General features: G+C 41.2%; 1 protein-coding gene across 1 annotated transcript in view; it reads right to left on the reverse strand.

The window, feature by feature from the left end:
- LOC145417406 (ectonucleotide pyrophosphatase/phosphodiesterase family member 1-like) overlaps positions 1–24,091 on the reverse strand; it is a 42,691-nt gene that overhangs the window by 9,140 nt on the left and 9,460 nt on the right. The window contains exons 2-9 of the mRNA XM_080286085.1: positions 13,336–13,647; positions 10,319–10,462; positions 6,953–7,069; positions 6,472–6,579; positions 5,851–6,082; positions 4,863–5,092; positions 4,025–4,207; positions 1,785–1,877 (exon numbers count right to left, since the gene is read on the reverse strand). Coding sequence (XP_080142211.1) covers positions 1,785–1,877; positions 4,025–4,207; positions 4,863–5,092; positions 5,851–6,082; positions 6,472–6,579; positions 6,953–7,069; positions 10,319–10,462; positions 13,336–13,647 — 1,419 coding nt within the window. The remainder of the gene's footprint in view (positions 1–1,784; positions 1,878–4,024; positions 4,208–4,862; positions 5,093–5,850; positions 6,083–6,471; positions 6,580–6,952; positions 7,070–10,318; positions 10,463–13,335; positions 13,648–24,091) is intronic.

The following is a 24,091-nucleotide window of genomic DNA, read 5'->3' on the forward strand; positions in this document are numbered from 1 at the left end:
ACACACACCATCATGCTATCTTGTTTCAGCCTCCACATAATGATAATAATAATAATAATAATAATAATAGCAATAATAATAATAATAATAATTGCAATAATAATAATAATAATAACAATAATACAATTGTGTACAGCAATCCAATCCTTCTTTACAAATCGTAATGAAATAAAACGCAAAATCTGGCACATTATCTCAACCTGAAAGAAAAAAAAAAAAGAAACTGACTAGGAGTGCCGAAAAGAAAAACTGAACTACAAGGCTTTGATCACTGGCTTGTGTTTTTCAGGAAGAATGTGAGGTAGACAGTGACACCAGAGAGAGAAACAGGAAATACGTATATGATCACAGCCACTGGATATGACAATAGTGTGTGTGAGTGTGTGTGTGTGTGTGTGTGTGTAACGTGTGCCTGTATGCGTGTGTGTATAGCCGTGTCCGTGCAATAATTCTGACATCACATCGCTTCCCATAATTAGCCACTTCTTAATATAGCTCTTCACTGCAGCCACACCGGTATTTCAAGTCGCCTTCCTCTGTCCAGTATGCTGCCTAGGCCGTTGAATACAGAACCAGAATATACGGATAACATACACGGTACTTAGAATGGCTGAGGGAATGTACAGTAGGCACAAAGGAACAATGGTCTAGCCCAGTATTTATGAAGGAACTTGTGGCCTTGGGTTCCTTCTTTCTGGCATTCGAAAAAGTCTACAGGATATACTAGTCTCCATGAAAGTTAACTCTTTTCACAGACGCTACTGCTTACGCGTATTTTGTCGCCTCACCGTTCGTTTCTGACTTTGTTCTGAAGTGGACTGATGCTGTATGAAGGACGATAAAAACAGAAACAAATCATTTTATAAAGAGCTTTCACCACAGAAGTAGAAACAAGTCATTTTATACAGAACTTTGACCACAGAAGTAGAAGCAAGTCATTTTATAAAGAACTTTGACCACAGACGTTGAAACAAATCATTTTATAAAGAACTTTGACCACAGAAGTTGAAACATATCATTTTATAAAGAACTTTCACCACAGAAGTAAAAACAAATCATTTTATAAAGAACTTTGACCACAGAAGCAGAAACAAGTCAATTTATAAAGAACTTTGACCACAGACGTTGAAACAAATCATTTTATAAAGAAATTTGACCACAGCAGTAGAAACAAGTCATTTTAAATACAACTTAAGGCTAGAGGAGTTAATATACTGTATGTGGCCCGGAGTATACCCAACAGAAGCACATGGATCGTCTTATCTATCCATTGCCAGACGCCTTAATCCCGTAAGGGATGGCCACAAACAAATCGCCTCGTGTCATATATTTTTCTTGAAGTCGTGATGTGTTAAATTTATCAAACAAATGCCTGAAAGTGCCTAAGTGATTACAAGAACACTTCATCACGTACAGGTATCCGTTGTTATGAAATTTCAAATACTTAATCGTTTAACTGCTGGGATTTCTCACCAACGAACACAATGGTCTGGTCTTAGCTTAAATAACATCCCTAGGTTTACAAAAGGTGTTATTACCTAGAGTTATTAGTAGTAGTAGTAGTAGTAGTAATAGTAGTAGCAGTATTAGTAGTAGTACTATTATTATTATTATTATTATTAAGTTTTTGGCTGCCAGTAATTCTATCAGTCAAGCAAAATCTCCAGGCATGTGTGAGTTAGTGTAAGTGTAGCCCCAAGTACACATTAAAAAACACTTAACAAAATACAAGTAGTGTAGAGGCCTTGTAGCCATGTACGTGGCCACTACACACACGTACGTACCTCATGACCCCACTTGTGACCCTGGCAACCCGGCGTGACCTCCTGCCACACGCTGTCCTCTTCTCCAGGCAGGGGCAGGGATGGGAGGGACGCCTGGAACACCAAATAAAAAATGATAAACAGTTAGTGCCAGCAATTAAAAAAAAAAAGCAATTAGCAGGAGTAATTAACATTCACACACACACACACTTAGAGAGAGAGAGAGAGAGAGAGAGAGAGAGAGAGAGAGAGAGAGAGAGAGATAATACCATGAAAAATGAAGTGGTAACAACGTATGCGTGGAAAGTATGAAGGAGTTTAGGTTATTCAAACACACACCTCACTGCTGCTTGACACTTGGCGAAGGGCAGGGGAGACGAGGTGAGGGACTAGGATAGAGAGGGGGCGATAGACAGATAGATAGATAGACTGAGAGAAATAGAAGTAGATAATAAAGATAGATAGATAGATACCTTGGCAGATAGATAAAAAGATGAGAAAAAAGACATAGATGGAGACACAATATACAGCCAGAAACATACAGACAGACAGACAGACATAAAAACACGCAGAGAAAGACAGACAAACAGACATAAAAACACGCAGAGAAAGACAGACAAACAGACATAAAAACACGCAGAGAAAGACAGACAAACAGACATAAAAACACGCAGAGAAAGACAGACAAACAGACATAAAAACACGCAGAGAAAGACAGACAAACAGACATAAAAACAGACATAAAAACACGCAGAGAAAGACAGACAAACAGACATAAAAACACGCAGAGAAAGACAGACAAACAGACATAAAAACACGCAGAGAAAGACAGACAAACAGACAAAAACACGCAGAGAAAGACAGACAAACAGACATAAAAACACGCAGAGAAAGACAGACAAACAGACATAAAAACACGCAGAGAAAGACAGACAAACAGACATAAAAACACGCAGAGAAAGACAGACAAACAGACATAAAAACAGACATAAAAACACGCAGAGAAAGACAGACAAACAGACATAAAAACACGCAGAGAAAGACAAACAGACATAAAAACACGCAGAGAAAGACAGACAAACAGACATAAAAACACGCAGAGAAAGACAGACAAACAGACATAAAAACACGCACAGGGGTCAATGAATGCCACACCTAACCCCTGAAATTAAAAAAAAAACAATCTCAATGTTGCATAAAATAATTTGAACACAGCAAAGATAAACAAACAAATAAATATAATCAATAAAAGATGTTCTCGGGCTGAAGGGACTGAAATGTGTATTGTTTAAGAAATTATTTATGTAATTTCGAAATATACAATACTTATTTAAATAGATTACTTGAAAGCTCATGAATTTCCAGTATTTTACCTGCAGCTGCATATTTACTCTCTCTCTCTCTCTCTCTTTCTCTCTCTCTCTCACACACACACACTAGAGAGAGAGAGAGAGAGAGAGAGAATCATGACCTCCAGGTAGGGAAGACGTGCTTGTGATAGGGTAGGTGCCATCAGGGTCATACATCAAGCTGTCATCTTAACAAAAATCTCTCTCTCTCTCTCTCTCTCTCTCTCTCCAGGTGTTGAGAGATTTTTTGTTCTGCGTAACGACACGCCTTTACTCTTTTCACCTTAACTTGACCCTGATTTTCGTCCTTTTGAAGCTTATTACACGTAGCTCTGTGGCAGAGAAAGGACAGTGCTACGACTCCACATCCTTTCCACGGCACTTCTTCGTGACTAGCACCACATTTAAGCGTTAATCTATTGTTACAACTCAGCATTCGAGATGGAGAAATGACAGTTTTAGGCCAAGAGAGAGTAAAATGGGAAGAGTGGAAGGAATAACGAACTTAGTAGGAGGTTTGAAAGTCTCCCGAAAGCTGAATCATTTAGGAGCAATAAATACATAAATAAATCAATGAATAAATAAAAGTAGATAGACAGACAGATAGATAAATATATAAACAAATAAATAATACATCATCGGAAAGAAGGGGTTGATAATAAGGCAGTTACTAATATTTTAAGCCTCGACCAACTATACTCTGTTTATCTTAACTTGGCCCAGATTTTCGTCGTTTTTGTGGTTCAGTGTTAGGAAAAGAAAGGATTACGTATTCATTTCCTTGCCACTGCACTTCTTCGTGACTAGGATCATAAGCTACTGTTAATCTATTGTTTCAACTCAACATTGAAGATGAAGAGAGTAGGACAAGTTAGAGGAGAGAGAGAGAGAGAGAGAGAGAGTGGTACGTACCGGTGGAGGGGTTGACGGCGTGGGTGGGGGTCGTGCCAGGATGTTCAGTGCCCCCCACGTACCGTTGTTGGGGGCAGGCGTCACCCCCACCAAGGCACACATTACGTTATAAAGTTCAATGTTCTGGAAGGCCGCCACGTCCACCCCCTGACGCAGATCAGGCCCGTAGCCCACAAACAGCGCCTGGATGGAGAGATGGAGAGAGATAATGAGGTGGAGAGATGGAGAGACGGGATGATGGAGTGATGGAGAGATGGAGAGGTGGAGTGATGGAGAGGTGGAGTGATGGAGAGACGGAGAGATGAACGGAGAGATACAGGAGAGGTCAGACTTATGCTTCGTTAACCCCTTCAGTGCGAGACCCCTTTTCAAAATTCAAAAAAAAATCTGAAAATGGTCAAAAATAAATCCCTCATCGAGCTGAAGAGGATTTTCTGCCATAAATCCTAAATATTCTACCTAAATAAATCCCTCCATCTACTCCCCAGCCAGTCTATCTATTCGGTGTTGATTATATTCCTCTCTTTCTCTCTCTCTCTCTCTCTCCACCCAATCTATTTATACAGTGTTAATTATATTCATTTCTCTCTCTCTCTCACACACACACACATACACACACACACACACACACACACACACACACACATACACACACACACACATACATGGAGAGAGAGAGAGAGAGAGAGAGAGAGAGAATCAGTACCTTATCCTCACCAATCTCCCTGACGTAATCTGACACACACTATCTATCTATCTATCTATCCATCCATCCATCTATCTATCTATCTATCTAGCCAGTCTGACTCTACACACCAACTCCTTTCCCCATGCTTACGTTCATGTCGGTGTAGTAGTAGTCGTAGCCGTGTATACCCGTGGGAGGTGGTCTGCTGCCCTTGCCCGGCCTGATGTCCTTGATGGAGTAGCCCGGGTCAAGGTCAAGCACGATGGGGTCAATCCTCGAGGAGTAGGTGTAGTGGAGGCGGAGGGGCAGGTCAGACTTGTGGAAGGCTCGCAGGCTGGCTCTCACGCACGACAAATTGGACAGTAATTCCTCCACCACGTCTGAAACGAGTCTTGCTTTTAGCCTCGTATTTTAAGCGAATTTCCCCCCTCTCGTAACATCTTTTCATTACCCATTTATTCTGTACATTACACCTCACTGCCCTGCTGATGTAAACCAAAGTAATTCCTCCACCACGTCTGAAACGTGTCTTGGTTTTAGGCTCGTACTTTGAATTTTCCCGCTCCCGTAATATCTTTTCGTTACCCATTTATTCGGTACATTACACCTCACTGCCCTTCTGATGTAAACCATGTTGAAATTAAAACGATAAAAATAAAACACAAGAGCATGTTTTGGTGTAATATGCAAAATCAATCGCTAAAGAAGAGTTGTTTGGAAACCGCCTTTGTCCCCTAGATTCCGGCTCTCATGGTCGTGGCAAAAGTGACACCTGCTACTGTACTACCCATCATGACTACCCATTACATCTCTGCTGCAAACTCTGTATCTCATTACCACTACTACTACTACTACTACTACTACTACTAGTACTAATAATAATAATAATAATAATAATAATAATAATAATAATAATAATAATAGTAATAGTAATAATAATAATAATACCTACTACTACTACTACTACAATTACCATCATCATCATCATCAGCCTAAGTCAATTCACTACACGACAAAGGCCTCTCCCATCCTTTTCCACTCGGGCCTGTTGGACGTTAGCCTGTCTGTCCCACCCAATCCCAGTGAGTCTCCGAACCTTATTTGGCTAAGTGAGAGAGAGAGAGAGAGAGACACTAACCTTCATCGGGTACTTTGGGCCTGACCCTGGCTGCGGCACCGTGGAACACATGAGCCAGGTCGCTGATGTTTGGCGCCAGGTCACGGGGGTCAATCACCTTCTCCGGTCCGCCCTCCGCCATGCCGTGGTCAGCGACGATCAGCAGGTTGACGCAGTGCAGCAGGTCCTTCGAAGCCAGGCCCTCCACTAGACTCAGCACCTGTTCATCCACGCGTACTATTTGCTCGTCCACCTGGCAGAGGGAATCGGAAGGAAGGGAGAGGTGTACAGCTGGCTCCACTACCGCATGACCCACCCTAATTTGTACAGGTATTATTCCAAGCAATTTTCTCTTTTTGTACTCCACAGTGGGCTAAGAATCTGGGTCATTTTTTACGGGTCTGTACTTCACCCTGACATCATTTGCAGAGCTAGGACTGGTCAGAATCGTAGCACAATCTTTTTCTACCAAGTTAAGGTGAAAAAAATATAGTTTCATATTCTTGTGTTAATCTATTGTTACGACTCAGGATTCAGGATGGATGGATGGCAATTTTAGGCCAAGTTAGCGTGAAAGGTATAGTATTCTGTTTCAGGTGACGACAAGCGGTTCAAGTCGCTGAAGGCTGAGAGTGTGGGTACCTCATGGGTGTCCGGCCCTGTGCTGTGTCCCTGGCGGTCTGGCTCGTCAAAGTAGAGGGATATCCAAGCTGGTCTGTCCTCGGGGGGAAGCTGTACCCACTCCAACACCTGTGCCACACCGTAACATTAATTAAAACACACACATACACACACACACACACACACACACACACACACACACACACACACACACACAAATTCACTACACACAGAACACTTATAACACTTCTTCACCACCCACACACACACACACACACACACACACATACACTCACTCACTCACACACATCCATTTCTCTTTGTTATGCAATGTAAAAACAGTTCCACGTATTTTATGGCAAGAGTTAACTGATCGACTAATTACACCATATCAACAACACTACTACTACAAATACTACTGCTACTACTACTGCCATCACCAAGAACACTACTACTACAAATACTACTCCTACTACTATTAGCCTACTACTACTACACATACCTGATCCACACGCTCACTATAAGGTACTGAGCCGTTGTAGGGGAACCAGTAGTCGGGATAGCCTCCTCCAGCACCAGCGTCTGATCCGGGCCAGAAGAAGGTGGCACTCTTCTTACCCTGCAAATACCACCACACCGTCACCACACCGTCACCACACCATCACCACACCGTCACCACACCATCACCACACCGTCACCACACCATCACCACACCGTCACCACACCGTCACCACACCGTCACCACACCATCACCACACCGTCACCACACCGTCACCACACCATCACCACACCATCACCACACCATCACCACACCATCACCACACCGTCACCACACCATCACCACACCATCACCACACCGTCACCACACCATCACCACACCGTCACCACACCGTCACAACACCGTCATCACACCATCACCACACCGTCACCACACCAGTAGAGGAACACATGAACAAAGGTACACATGAACACGGGAAACGTACACATGAACACAGGAACAAAGGTACACATGAACACAGGAAGGTACACATGAACACAAGAAAGGTACACATGAACACAAGAAAGGTACACATGAACACACGAAAGGTACACATGAACACACGAAAGGTACACAGGAACACAGGAACGTACACAGGAACACAGGAAAGGTACACATGAACAAAGGAAAGGAACACAGGAAGGTACACATGAACACAACACAGGAAGGTACACATGAACACAACACAGGAAGGTACACATGAACACAACACAGGAAGGTACACATGAACACAGGAAAGGTACACATAAACACTGCAAACGTACATATGAACAAAGCAACACAAGAAAGGTACACATGAACACAAGAGAGGTACACATGAACACAGGAAACGTACACATGAACACAGGAAACGTACACATGAACACAAGAAAGGTACACATAAACACCGCAAACGTACATATGAACAAAGCAACACAAGAAAGGTACACATGAACACAAGAAAGGTACACATGAACACAGGAAATGTACACGTGAACACAGGAAAGGTACACATAAACACCGCAAACGTACATAAGAACAAAGCAACACAAGAAAGGTACACATGAACACAAGAAAGGTACACATGAACACAGGAAACGTACACATGAACAGAGGAAACGTACACATGAACACAGGAAACGTACACATATACACCGCAAACGTACATATGAACAAAGCAACACAAGAAAGGTACACATGAACACAAGAAAGGTACACATGAACACAGGAAAGGTACACATGAACAAAGAAACATAAAAATGGTACACATGAACACAGTCAAGGTACACATGAACGGAGGAACACAGGAAAGGTACACATGAACAGAGGAACACAGGAATGGTACACATGAACAGAGGAACACAGGAATGGTACACATGAACAGAGGAACACAGGAATGGTACACAAGAACAGAGGAACACAGGAATGGTGCACATGAACAGAGGAACACAGGAATGGTACACATGAACAGGGAAACACAGGAATGGTACACAAGAACAGGGGAACACAGGAAAGGTACACATGAACAGAGGAACACAGGAATGGTACACATGAACAGAGGAACACAGGAATGGTACACATGAACAGAGGAACACAGGAATGGTACACATGAACAGAGGAACACAGGAATGGTACACATGAACAGAGGAACACAGGAATGGTACACATGAACAGAGGAACACAGGAATGGTACACATGAACAGAGGAACACAGGAATGGTACACATGAACAGAGGAACACAGGAATGGTACACATGAACAGAGGAACACAGGAATGGTACACATGAACAGAGGAACACAGGAATGGTACACATGAACAGAGGAACACAGGAATGGTACACATGAACAGAGGAACACAGGAATGGTACACATGAACAGAGGAACACAGGAATGGTACACAAGAACAGAGGAACACAGGAATGGTACACATGAACAGAGGAACACAGGAAAGGTACACATGAACAGAGGAACACAGGAATGGTACACATGAACAGGGGAACACAGGAAAGGTACACATGAACAGGGGAACACAGGAATGGTGCACATGAACAGAGGAACACAGGAAAGGTACACATGAACAGGGGAACACAGGAAAGGTGCACATGAACAGAGGAACACAGGAAAGGTACACATGAACAGAGGTGTTATGGTGTCTGTGTGGTGGCGGTGGGGAGATGGTAACGTTGCCAAGGTCAGGGCAGCATTGTGTGGAGGGAGTGCATCATCATCATCATCATCATCACCGGCACTGCTGCTGAGGACGGCTTTGTGTCATTGTGTTCAGGCCTCATTGTTGCTCTACCTTCTTTATCTTATACCGTATCCACTTACAGCTACTACTGCAGTGACTACTACTACTACTACGATTTCTACTGCTGCTGCTACTACTACTACTACTACTATTACTATTACTTACTACTACTACTACTACTACTACTACTACTACTACGATTTCTACTGCTGCTGCTACTACTATTACTACTATTACTACTACTACTACTACTAATAATAATAATAATAATAATAATAATTCTACTGCTACTAACACCACAATCACCACCACCACTACTTCTGCTACGGTTACCATCGCCGCTGCCGCCGCCACTGCTGCTACTTTTGCTACTTCCACTACTACTATTACTACTACTACCACTACTACTACTACTACAACTACCACTACTACTACTACCACTACTACTACTACTACAACTACTACTACCACTACTACTACTATACTACCACTACTACTACTACTACTATTATTAATTCTACTACTATTACTACTACCACTACCACTACTACTACTACTAGATAAAACAGAAAAAGAAATGAATGTCAAATGGTAACTGGAGCGGCCTCAACTCAGCCATAGGATGTAAGAGGCAGAGAGGGAATTGCATAGGGCGGTTGGTGCAGCCTTCACAGCCATCATCATCACCATCATGACCTTAAACCACCTTGAGGTTAGGGATGATGGTGATGATAATGATGATGATGATGATGATGAAATTACTCCTCCTCCTCCTCCTCCTCCTCCTACTACTACTAATACTAATAATAATAATAATAATAATAATAATATGCAGAAGAAGAACAAGAAGAAGCGTCAAAAGCAATAATAATATTATTAATAATAATAATTACAATAATAATAATAATAATAACAATAATAATACTAATAATAATAATAATAATCATAATAATAATCATCATCATAATAATAATAACAATAATAATAATCATAATCATAATAATAATAATAATAATAACAGTAACAATAATAATAATAATAATAATAATAATAAGAGGCGTCCAATCCCCGCTACACGGTACACCTAACCACGTACGGTACCTGTCTGGCCAGCGTGGTCCATACAGGCTCTCCGTACCACCAGGAACCGTTCCGTGCCGGCGGTCCACCCAGGCGGAACACGTCCTGGAACACTGGATCGTAGAAGGAGTTGTCCACGATTCCATGCACGGAGGGGTACAGGCCCTGGGGGGGAGAAAATGGGGTGAGGGAGAGTGGAAGACAAAATAGGGAAGAGAAATGGGTTAAATGGATGAAGGAAATGGGGTGAGGGAGAGTGGATGGCAAAATAGGGAAGAAAAATGGGTTAAATGGGGGAAATGGAAGAGAATGGATGAAGGAGAGAAACAGAAAATGGGGTGGGGAAGAGTGGAAGACGAAATAGGGAAGAGAAATGGGCTAAATGAGGGAAATGGAAGAGAATGGATGAAGGAGACAGAAAATGGGGTGAGGGAGAGTGGAAGACGAAATAGGGAAGAGAAATGGGCTAAATGGGGGAAATGGAAGAGAATGGATGAAGAAGAGAAAGAGAAAATGGGGTGAGGGAGAGTGGAAGGCAAAATAGGGGAGAAAAATGGGTTAAATGGGGGAGATGGAAGAGAATGGATGAAGGAGAGAAACAGCAAATGGGGAGGTAAAAGAAAATGGGTTTTAAAGGATGGAAATGAAAGAGAATGGATGAGAGACAAACAGAAAATGGTGAGGGGAGGGGAAAAGGAGCTAAGAAGGAAGGCAATGAAAAAGAATGAATGAGGGTTGAAAAACACTGTATAAACTGGTGAAGTGACAGCAAATGAGACGAAAAAAATGGGATGAAGGAATGGGGAAGAATACAAAATGGGGAAGTGAGAGAAAATGGGTTAAATGAGGGAAATGGAAGTGAATGGATGCTGGAAAGTGGAATACGAAATGGGGAGGCGAATGAAAACGGGCTGATGCGAGGGGAGGTGGAAGGAAATGGGATGAAGACGAGGGAAATAATACAAAATAGGGAGGTGAGAGAGTGAGAGAGACAAGGATACGAGGGCCCGTCTTCTCGTGGTGTAAGCAGACTCCCTATCACCTCTTCCTTGGCGATTTATTTTCCAAACTCCTCAATAATATCAGCCTTACATCTTATGTCTTTTGAATATTGACATAAATTGCTTGAATTACATACAAGAATACAGTAATGGAGTAGAACCAGAAATAAATCGGTAAGGGAAATGTGTTAAGCTTCCTAACCGAATGAAAATACCGTCCAAGGAGTGAGAAGAGAGAGAGAGAGAGAGAGAGAGAGAGAGAGAAGAGCCCCAACACCTCTTCCTTACCGATTTATTTTCAGACAGGCTGGTTAATATCGTTTTGTACGTTATTTACACAGAGTATGGTAATATAAGAATGATTTGAATAACACGGAAGGGGACAATGTGTAATAAGCAAAATAAATCGCTTAGGAAGAGGTGTTAGGGAGTATCCTGATGACTCGCTATGCTGAAAAAATCTTAATGGAAAAAATCGTCTGAATGTATTTAAAAACCGCCTTCAGGCATAACATTCATCTTAACACCTCTTCCAAAGCGATTTAGTTTGCTTATTACACCTTACTGTCCTATTGTGTGCTATGTAATTTCTTCCAATAAGCCTGTATTCTCGTCGATTTAAGAAGCTCCCTAACAAATTTTCCTAAGCGATTTATTTTATTTATTACACCTTACTGTTCTATTCTGTTACATAAACCCTTCCAGTACCGCCATACTCTGCCTAGATAACGTATAAAAGGGTATTAACCAGCCATATCAAAAAAATAAATCGCTAAGGAAGAGGTGCTGAGGCTGTGTTAATATTTCATCCCAACAGACGATTTCATTCAGCCCAGAGGGAGTAGCTGGTTTACCCCCACCGACGCATTTTACCTCTTGCTACCTACAGACGGTTTTCCTCAGCGCAGGAGAGGTATTTAGCGGCGAGGGGGGTTTTGGAGGCTGCATCTAACCCCTCTGCCTCCACACCTCTCTCCCTGGCTGAATAAAATCGTCCGGGAGAAAGAGAATGAAGGGAGAATGCATCTTCGTGGGGTTGACGCTGCAGAGAAAGACAGTAATTTCCGGATTGTATAACAGGATGGAAAATACACGTAATTATGGGAATACAGTTTAGTGTATCTCTCTCTCTCTCTCTCTCTCTCTCTCTCTCTCTCTTCAAGATTATATAGATAGACAGATATAGTTAGACAGATAGCATGATATAAACAAACAATAAAAAAATATATGTACTATACAAGAGAGAGAGAGAGAGAGAGAGAGAGAGAGAGAGAGAGAGAGTCATTACCGTAACAATATAATACTGATGAGAAATTGTCAGCAGAATAAGCCTTTCACACAGGGGACACGAGCCCTGAGGCAGAGGTAGATAGACAGATAGATAGATAGATTGATTGATTGATAGATTGATAGATAGATAGATATAGATTGATTGATTGATAGATAGATAGATTGATTGATTGATAGACTGACAGAAGGCAGGTAGATAGATAGATAGATGCATAGACACAGACAGATAGATAGACAGATAGATAGGTCGATGGATAGATAGAAAGGCAGATAGATGGACATATGAATAGATAGACAGACAGAAGATAGATAAATACAGAGAGAGAGAGAGAGAGAGAGAGAGAGAGAGAGAGAGAGAAATACCGGTACACAGACAGACAGACAAGTAAACAGTACTGACAGAAAGCGACAGAAATTTCACCGTTACAACAGAATAGTTATCTGGAAAGGATGTGGTAGGAAAAACACCCTTTAAGATGGATAGATAGACAGATAGCTGGTTAGATAGACAGATAGATAGATAGAGAGGCAGATAGACAGACAGCGATGGGCTGACAGACATACAAACAGGCACATAATACTGACAGAAAGCGACATAATCCACACTGTAACAAGAGATAGTGATTAGGGAAGATAGATAGATAGATAGATAGATAGACAGACAGCTCGACAGACAGAAACAGATGGACTGACAGACAACGAGACAGCTAAATACCCACTACAGCCAGCCAGCAACAGGAGCCTCACCGTAACGATGGAGTAATGATTCGGGAAGGTCTTGGTGGGGTAAACACTCTTCATGTAGGGGGCGCGCACCCCCCTCTCGCCCAGCCTCTGTATGGTAGGCGAAAGACCCCGATCCAGGTAATCCGCCCTGAATCCATCCAGGGAGACCAGGAGAACGGGTCTGGGGCTGCCGAACCCCTTGGGGCAGAGGGAGGGGTTCAAGCGCTGTGGCAAAAGGCGGTCGATGGCGTATGATTGGCTGTCTGCTGGTTCTCTTGCGGCTACTAAGGCCACCACCACCCCCACCACAACCACAGCTACCACCACACCGCACTGGAAAAATACAAAAGTGGATGTTAAGAGGGTTAAGATGATTTATTTAAAAGGATAACCGCAGAAAAACAGCTCCTGACACAATAATTACTATCACAGCTGCCTTCAAACCACATTACAATTATCTTTCTACCTATCTATCTATCAGCATATCTATCTATCTGTCTGTCTGTCTGTCTCTGTACCTATGTATCTGTCCATTTACCTTCCAACCTACCTATATGTCTGTCTATCTATGTATCTATCTGTCTATTATATTCTTGTTAGTGCTGTCTAATTCTGGCCTGATGTGATGGCATTAGCAGTGGTCTTTTATGATATATGGATGGGTCTTGTAGAAAGTAAGTTCATCTACAGTATCTATCTATAGCTAGACGCCTTAATCCAGTAAGGGGTGGCCACAAACAAATTGCCTCCATGTCGCCCTGTCCCCAACCACTAGACCACCCTCCCCACAAATTCCACCCCTCTCTCCCATACCTCTATTCTCCATCCCTCCATCTCCTCTTAGGTCTTCCCCTCCCTTCCCACCCCCTCCATCTCACTCATACTTGTCAGTTTCTCACTCTCCATCCTCTCCACATGGCCAAATCTTAACGCTTTCTGTCACATCCACATCCACACCACAAATTGTTTTAATAATATACAGTTATATATATATATATATATATATATATATATATATATATATATATATATATATACGCCTATATCTAGGAAATAATTACACCCATCTATCTATCTATCTATCTAGGAAATAATTACACCCATCTATCTATCTATCTAGGAAATAATTACACCCATCTATCTATCTATCTAGGAAATAATTACACCCATCTATCTATCTATCTAGGAAATAATTACACCTATCTATCTATCTAGGAAATAATTACACCCATCTATCTATCTATCTAGGAAATAATTACACCCATCTATCTATCTATCTAGGAAATAATTACACCTGTCTATCTTCTAGGAAATAATTACATCTATCTATCAATCTAGGATATAATTACACCCATCTATCTATGTATCTATCTAGGAAATAATTACACCTACCTATCTATCTATCTAGGAAATAAATACACCTGTCTATCTATCTATCTATCTAGGAAATAATTACACCTACCTATCTATCTATATAACTATCTGTCTATCTATCTCGTTAAGTGGAAGTGTGATGCAAGAAGTGGATGGTTGCTATGGAAACCCGTATGAAATCACGCCGACATTAAACACAGCTTTCCTACACCGACCTTGACGACTATGGGGGGTGGCAAGGTGCGGTGGGGTAAGGTGTTATGTAAAAGGATGCGGTGCTGTGTGGTGTGGTGTGCTGTGCTGTGGTAGGGTGTGGTGTGGTGTGGTGAAGTGTGGTGTGGTGTGGTGTGGTGTGGTGTGGTGAAGTGTGGTGTGGTGTGGTGTGGTATGGTGTGGTGTGGTGTGGTATGGTGTGGTATGGTGTGGTAGGGTGTGGTAGGGTGTGGTATGGTGTGGTAGGGTGTGGTGTGGTGTGGTGTGGTGTGGTGTGGTGAAGTGTGGTGTGGTGTGGTGTGGTAGGGTGTGGTGTGGTGTGGTAGGGTGTGGTGAAGTGTGGTGTGGTGTGGTAGGGTGTGGAGGAATCACTGTACCTGCCCTGTAGCAATCTGTCTGTTACGTCAACAAGGTCACTAAGATGCTTTATTGAGCGTCTGGGCTGACACGCGCTCCACTACATTTACCTAACGTTATTATTGTTGTTGTTATTATTATTATTATTATTATATGCCTACACAGATAGCTTGCTTTTGTGAGGAGATGTCCTTTACTGAATAACAACGTATCGTCCAATTAAGCTTCTTTCAGTCCCTTCAAAAAACACAAAGGAAAACGTTGTTACTCGGTCAAGGACTCGCCTTTCAACAGCTGTCAATTATCCTGCCGGCAGTTAATTCAATTTGGACGGTGAGTGAATGTGTGAGTGAGAGTGAGGGTGAAGGTGTAACAAGTGGTTGATTCAGTGGGTGATAATGACAGATGGGGTGACTGAGTGAGTCAAATTGACGCTGAAGGTGCAGCACGTGCGGCTTAACCGTCCGTTTCCCTTACCTTACCTCAGTTTAACTCTGCGGCAGAACTAACACCTTAGTACATTACGTGTCCCAACCCTCGTCAGAAACCTACACGTGATGGCGCTGTGCACCCTGCGTGGAGCAGCTGCTGCGTCCACCCGGGAGCCAAACCTTCTCAGGGAAGGACCCTAGTCCGACCCTGGTGAGGCGCTGTCTACCACAGAGGCGGCGGATCCACACACGGTGTCTGTACTGTGGTGGACTGTAAGACAGCTCCACAGAAGCAGTTGTTTACCTGAGGTAAACGATCTGCTTGGCCAGACAGGCCATTGTGAAGCAAGAACAACAACCTTTTACAGCACTACGTTTATGGGTGGGTACTTTCCTCAGGCAACCTACATACATATTATTCAGCTGAAGGAATCCCGTACCTTCGAAACTGTTGACAACTCCCAACTATTATATCCATCACCACACACACACACACACACACACACACACCATTCCCGTATCAGTCACCTTCCGTCCCCACAAAACTGCCGTCCACTTTTTAGTACCGTAATTCCTCTGCGGTGACTGTCTATCCATATTTCACCTCAGTGTTCTGTGTTTATAACGAGAGAGAGAGAGAGAGAGAGAGAGAGAGAGAGAGAGAGAGAGAGAGAGAGAGAGAGAGAATCTTGCTGAGATAAAATACTTACAGTGATATTAACATTATCTCAAAGGGATGAGGTGCATACGCAGTCTCCACCCCGTCTAACTTATTAGATTACAATTAGTTCAACACATACTACTTAACTCTATCATTTGCACATTTGGCGTTTGCACTAGTAATTGTTACACTGATTTATATGATCCTGTCCGTAGGCAAAGGCTAGTTTCACCACATACATTACAATTTGGTGATATAATCAGTAGGCCTATACAACTATATAGACGGCAAAATGTTTGTGTTTGCTGTCATGGACGCCGGAACACATGTGCACCTGCAAGTTTTCGTCTATATCAAGAGAGAGAGAGAGACGTGCGGCTGTCTTCCTCTTCAGCCCCCCCCCCCCCGGCCTCCAGGAATCACGGTGCCGATCCACAGGTCTCACCACAGAGCCGATCCATTCACGCACGTCCTCCCCCCACGCCATCTCTAACCACCTCTTCCTTAGCGATTTATTCTTCAAACAACTCCATTGATGCTCCTTGGCTTGCTTCTTATGTCTGTTCAATATCGATATAGATTGCATGAATAACACACAGGAATACTGTAACGGAGCAGAATCGGAACTAAATCGATAAGGAAGAGGTGTTAGTATGCAGAATCGGAACTAAACCGGTAAGGAAGAGGTGTTAGTAAGCAGAGTAGGAGATAAATCGGTAAGGAAGTGGTGTTAGTAAGCAGAGTAGGAGATAAATCGGTAAGGAAGTGGTGTTAGTAAGCAGAGTAGGAGATAAATCGGTAAGGAAGTGGTGTTAGTAAGCAGAGTAGGAGATAAATCGGTAAGGAAGTGGTGTTAGTAAGCAGAGTAGGAGATAAATCGGTAAGGAAGTGGTGTTAGTAAGCAGAGTAGGAGATAAATCGGTAAGGAAGTGGTGTTAGTAAGCAGAGTAGGAGATAAATCGGTAAGGAAGAGGTGTTAGTAAGCAGAGTAGGAGATAAATCGGTAAGGAAGAGGTGTTAGTAAGCAGAGTAGGAGATAAATCGGTAAGGAAGAGGTGTTAGTAAGCAGAATCGGAAAAAAATCGGTAAGGAAGAGGTGTTAGTAAGCAGAATCGGAAATAAATCGGTAAGGAAGAGGTGTTAGTAAGCTCCCTAACCGTAATAGCATACCGCCCCTGTTCCTAAGCGATTTATTTTGTTTATTACACCTTACTGCCCTCTTCTGTGTTACTTAAATCCTTCCACCTGTGCCATACTCTGCATAAATAACGTACAGAAGGATATTAACCAGCCATATCCGAAAATAAATCGCTAATGGAATGAAGTTAGGAAGCTGCCTTCACCGATGAGGCGAGTCCTTCCCTAAGTATTTATTTGACGTATTACACATTATTGCCGTATACAGCATGGATTTGACGTATTACACCTTATTATTGCCGTATAAAGGATATATTTGACGTATTACACCTTATTATTGCTGTATACAGCATAGATTTGACGTATTACACCTTATTATTGCAGTATAAAGGATATATTTGACGTATTACACCTTATTATTGCCGTATACAGTATAGATTTGACGTATTACACCTTCTTATTGCCATATTACACCTTCTTATTGCCATATACAGTATAGATTTGACGTATTACACCTTATTATTGCCGTATGCAGTATAGATTTGACGTATTACACCTTATTATTGCCGTATGCAGTATAGATTTGACGTATTACAACTTATTATTGCCGTATACAGTATAGATTTGACGTATCACACCTTATTATTGCCGTATAAAGGATATATTTGACGTATTACACCTTATTATTGCCGTATAAAGGATATATTTGACGTATTACACCTTATTTTTGCCGTATACAGTATAGATTTGACGTATCACACCTTATTATTGCCGTATACAGTATAGATTTGACGTATTACACCTTATTATTGCCGTATAAAGGATATATTTGACGTATCACACCTTATTATTGCCGTATAAAGGATATATTTGAGGTATTACACCTTATTATTGCCGTATAAAGGATATATTTGACGTATTACACCTTATTATTGCCGTATACAGTATAGATTTGACGTATTACACCTTATTATTGCCGTATACAGTATAGATTTGACGTATTACACCTTATTAATGCCGTATACAGTATAGATTTGACGTATTATAAGCCTTATTTTTATCTCCATATCTCTAAATGGTTTTAAATCAGCTTTAGAGAGCAGGATTGAATCAGCTTTAGAGAGCAGGATTTAATCAGCTTTAGAGAGCAGGATTTAACCAGCTTTAGAGAGCAGGTGTTAGCTTTAGTAGGATTTAATCAGCTTTAGAGAGCAGGATTTAACCAGCTTTAGAGAGCAGGTGTTAGCTTTAGTGAGTAGGATTTAATCAGCTTTAGAGAGCAGGATTTAATCAGCTTTAGAGAGCAGGATTTAACCAGCTTTAAAGAGCAGGATTTAGCTTTAGAGAGCAGGATTTAATCAACTTTAGAGAGCAGGATTTAGTCAGCTTTAGAGAGCAGGATTGAATCAGCTTTAGAGAGCAGGATTGAATCAGCTTTAGAGAGCAGGATTTAATCAGCTGTAGAGAGCAGGTTTTAATCAGCTTTAGAGAGCAGGATTTAATCAGCTTTAGAGAGCAGGTTTTAATCAGCTTTGGAAAGCAGGATTTAATCAGCTTTAGAGAGCAGGATTTAATCAGCTTTAGAGAGCAGGTGTCAGCTTTAGAGAGCAGGATTTAATAAGCTTTAGAGAGCAGGATTTAACCAGCTTTAGAGAGCAGGTGTTAGCTTTAGTAGGATTTAATCAGCTTTAGAGAGCAGGATTTAACCAGCTTTAGAGAGCAGGTGTTAGCTTTAGTGAGTAGGATTTAATCAGCTTTAGAGAGCAGGATTTAATCAGCTTTAGAGAGCAGGATTTAACCAGCTTTAAAGAGCAGGATTTAGCTTTAGAGAGCAGGATTTAATCAACTTTAGAGAGCAGGATTTAGTCAGCTTTAGAGAGCAGGATTGAATCAGCTTTAGAGAGCAGGATTGAATCAGCTTTAGAGAGCAGGATTTAATCAGCTGTAGAGAGCAGGTTTTAATCAGCTTTAGAGAGCAGGATTTAATCAGCTTTAGAGAGCAGGTTTTAATCAGCTTTGGAAAGCAGGATTTAATCAGCTTTAGAGAGCAGGATTTAATCAGCTTTAGAGAGCAGGTGTCAGCTTTAGAGAGCAGGATTTAATAAGCTTTAGAGAGCAGGATTTAATAAGCTTTAGAGAGCAGGCATAATAAGCTTTAGAGAGCCGTGCCAGTAATGAAGGAATAATGATGACTAACTTTTCCAATTAAAAAAAAAAAAAATCCAAAAAATAATCTGGAGACAAGGATAGGATTAAAAAAAAATGTGACAATAATATCTATAAAAAAAAATGATAAGGTTGTTATAAATTCTCCTTAGCCGAAAATGTTATAAATAGCTCGTCCTCCACAGCCATCTCTCTTAACCCCTTCCAGCCCGCGCACCGTGTTATTATATTTTTTTTATTTGTTTATTCTTGCTATTTTGGGCGATACCGTTCACTTACTGTGTGTGTGTGTGTGTGTGTGTGTGTGTGTGTGTGTGTGTGTGTGGTTAATGGGGACGATTTCGAACTCCGTCACTATGTGTGTGTGTGTGTGTTATTCAAAGCACGTATAGCGGGGAAATACCTGAAGATACTGGCCTTCCCTCTCTCTCTCTCTCTCTCTCTCTCTCTCTCTCTCATTTATCTTCGTTTATTCTATTATTATTTTCAAATGCTTTCTGTGTTTATGTTTAAATATTTTTAAGTTTATCCGTCTTCTCGAATGTTTATCTATCCATTCTGTTTATCTACCTTCTATGTTTACTATCTTGAGAAACAGTCGGTTGTGTGTAATATTAATAATAATAATAATAATAATAAAACAGTCTGGCACTTGCAAAAACGGTAAACAGAAAGTCAGCATCATCAGCAGCAGCACAACAACGCTTTCACATATCCTGCTAAAGGCGATTCGATTCTGCTATAGTCAGCGCTCGAGATAGTACCTCTGCTTTGATACTACGAGCTTTGCATGAATCTGTTTACAAAATACCTCGCGAATTATGATCCAATTTATAACATACTTACAACATAATATTCGCGTGAATTGGGGGGGGGGAGCTGTTCGATTTTGGTGTTTACTGGTCAAACGTTAAGTTCAAAATTCGGGCCAAGCGTCACTTTTTTTCAGTATCCTCTCGTTGTTGTTATTGTTGCTTTAGTCCCAAGCTGACGAAGACCCGTGGGGGACTTCGGCCACTTCAACGGGGCGCTCCCAGTGGTTTTTTCTTGAGGGGCTGTGTTTGAGGTAAGTATGGTGAAGTGATAGGGTTAAGGCTGCTCACAACACCTTCATAGTCAGTCTGATTGTGTGATGCCTGAGGTGGTAGGTGAAAGTGAGGTGCTTCTGTCCCGCCCTGCCCTCGCCCCACTGCGCCTAAACACACACACACACACACACACACCACCCAAAGCAAGCACTGCGGCTCTTGGCAGCACCAGTATAGTTTATAAACACTAATCTCGCCAAAAATACCCCGCCATCACCTCCGTCGATAGGATCCAAGTTCGCCCAATATTTCATACCCATTTCTTCTCGCTGTTCTCTGCTGGCTAATCTTCCTAAGCTGAGAGAGGCTTATTATGTTTCTCTGTCCTTAAATGATGCCTAATATTTCATCTTTTCTTCTCGTTCTCCTCTCCTGGCCAATCTTCCTAAGGTGTGAGGGGCTCGTTCTGTTTCTCTGCTCAAAGATTATGCCACCTTCTGCTCCATGACAGTGTAGAGGAGCGTGGCTGGAATACTCAGTCCCGACAAATAAGGCGAGGGGAAAACAGAACATGCTTGAGAATAATAAGGCGTCATGCACTGGAATAATCTATACTTCATTCACTTTAATAAGCTACGGTACATGAAAGAAGCGCTCCAGAATATATTTCAAACTTGCTTATGCATTGGTACACATGCAGGAGTTCATTGTTGAATGGGGTAATTCCTGATCTTGTGGCTTAAAAGTAGTCAATGGCGTTAGACAAGGTGGGATACTGCCTCCCCACCTGTACAATATATATACTCATCAGCTTAGTATTACTCTGAGTAATTTGAGGATAGGCTGTCACATATATGATAAATGCATTAACCCCATAAGTTATGCAGATGACATGGTGCTTATGGCTCCTACGGCCGATGCGCTGCAAATACTTATAGATGCCTGCCAGGCGTATGCAGTCAGTCATGATATCTACAATTCAACCAAAACTGAATGTATGATAGTACCTCCCCAAAATTCCAAATTAACCTATGTAAGATCTGCATGGCTTAATGGGTGTACATTAAACTTTGTAAACAGTTTCACTTGTCTAGGTCACATCAAAAAAGACGACAGAAATGATGACTGACATTCTGAAGCAAAACAGGAAGCTTACGGCAGTTGGCAACACAGTATTGAGACTCTTTCTGTACCCAAGAGGTTAAGCTAGAACTTTTCAGGAGTTATTGTTATTCGATATATTGTAACTCACTGTGGTATAGATATAGAGCATCTACCATCAGTAAAATGAGGGTGTGTCATAATGACATATTGAAAAGGATGCTTAGGCTACCAAGATGGACGAGCTCGTCCATGGCCTTTGTCACCCATAATGTCAAATGCCTAGACGTGATAGGGCGGAATTTTGTATATAGCCTGAAGCGTAGAATAGAGCAGTCTACCAACAGCATTATTACTGCAGTTAGACAAAGTAGCGCCTATATGAACGGCGCAATGTATCAGTAATGGAAGAACGTGCTGCACGGGAATATAACCACTGTCTGAGAACTACACCTCAGCAGGTGGTACGATGTATAAGGTACTGTAATGTATGAAGGCATGTGACTGCCTTATTAGATATATTATTTTTTACACCTGTAACATATTATACAAATTATTACTGGTACTACAATTACTATATATATATATATATATATATATATATATATATATATATATATATATATTATAATATTAATATACTGTATATACAGTACTTACATAAGGCATCACGGCAATAAACTGTTGCATGTATATATATACAGTATGTACAATAACCATGTATTATACATAGTATTAGCTATGTCTTTACTGCCAAAATAAAACTACTACTACTATTATTACTACTACTACTAGTACTACTACTATTATTATTATTACTATTCTTATAATTATTATTATTATTTAACTAGGCAGATATTTTTCCTTCTGAAGCTTACTTCTCATTGTTTAATTGTAGAATAAGACGATACTGCGGCTCTATCTCCTTTTCATACCACTTCTTTGTGACTAGCATTGCATTGTAGCATTCAAGATGGAGACAGCAATTTTACACCAACTTCGAGTGAACAGAGTACAGTAAGGGAGAATTGTTATGGTGTATTCTCGCTGGTTAAGGAAGTTCCCTAGCACTTCTTCGTGACTATACCACTAATATTTTAACTTGGGAGGGACGCCTTCCCCTGGTGGCACTGATATAACCGGACGGGGAGAAGGCTTGTCCAGGCGCCTAACAGAAGCCTCAGTGTTAATGCTCTAAATCCTCTCATCATCGGCTCAACTCTAGAATTCTTTCTCATCTAATGTCAAACTATCTTAATCAGGTCTAGGGCCCGTATTCTTGTCGATAAAGGAAGCTCCCCAACACCTCTTCCTTACCGATTTATTTTTTTGGATGCGAGCGGCTAATATCCTATTGTACGTTATTTATGTAGAGTATGGTGATATTAGAAGGATTTGTATAACACAGAAGAGGACAGCAAGGGGTAATTTGCAAAATAAATCGCTTACGAAAAGGTGTTAGGGAGTTTTCTCAACCAACAAGAATGTGGGTCTTGGTGTGATGGAAGGTTGTGTTGATAAACAGTATAAAAAGCAAAGGTATGGCAGGTGAGCAGGGCCCGCCAACACCTGTACACACTGCCTTCATCCCCGCGCCTGCACCACCACACACACACACACACACACACACACACGGCCAGGGGTTGCGTGTCTCCTGGTGCTTTATGTGCTTTGCTGTTTTTGTTATCCCTTGTCTTACTTTTATCGTTATCCTATATACAGCCGTCTCACCCTGGTGACCCAGTATCACGGCTCCTGTTTCAGTTGAACCTCTCTCTCTCTCTCTCTCTCTCTCTCTCTCTCTCTGAATATACAGTATATATATATATATATATATATATATATATATATATATATATATATATATATATAATATTAGCAGTTTTCAATAATGCTACCTTATTTCAGCTACGTCCACATTACTCACATATAGGAAAATTAATAGGTTTCAATGGTATGTCTCTTGCTATCATCTCGCTATCTATCTACCTATATATATATATATATATATATATATATATATATATATATATATATATATATATATAAACCGCTGTGGAGAGAGAGAGAGAGAGAGAGAGAGAGAATTTTACTGAATTTGCCAATGATGTGGCAGTGAAAGGATTCGTGGAGGCTATAAAGCTGACGTTATCGGATTAGTGCATTTACATGACGTCATCAATTTCGTGTATAAATGACGCCATCGGATTCGTGTTTAAATGACGCCATCGGATTCAGGGAGTTAAATGACCCGAGAAACTATTAAAAAAGCGTCATTTAGCTAAAAGTCAATTCAAAATTTTAACAAC

Source organism: Coenobita brevimanus, chromosome 110, assembly GCF_032717465.1.
Source record: "Coenobita brevimanus isolate Jiangsu-jjx chromosome 110, ASM3271746v2, whole genome shotgun sequence".
Lineage (NCBI taxonomy): Eukaryota > Metazoa > Arthropoda > Malacostraca > Decapoda > Coenobitidae > Coenobita > Coenobita brevimanus.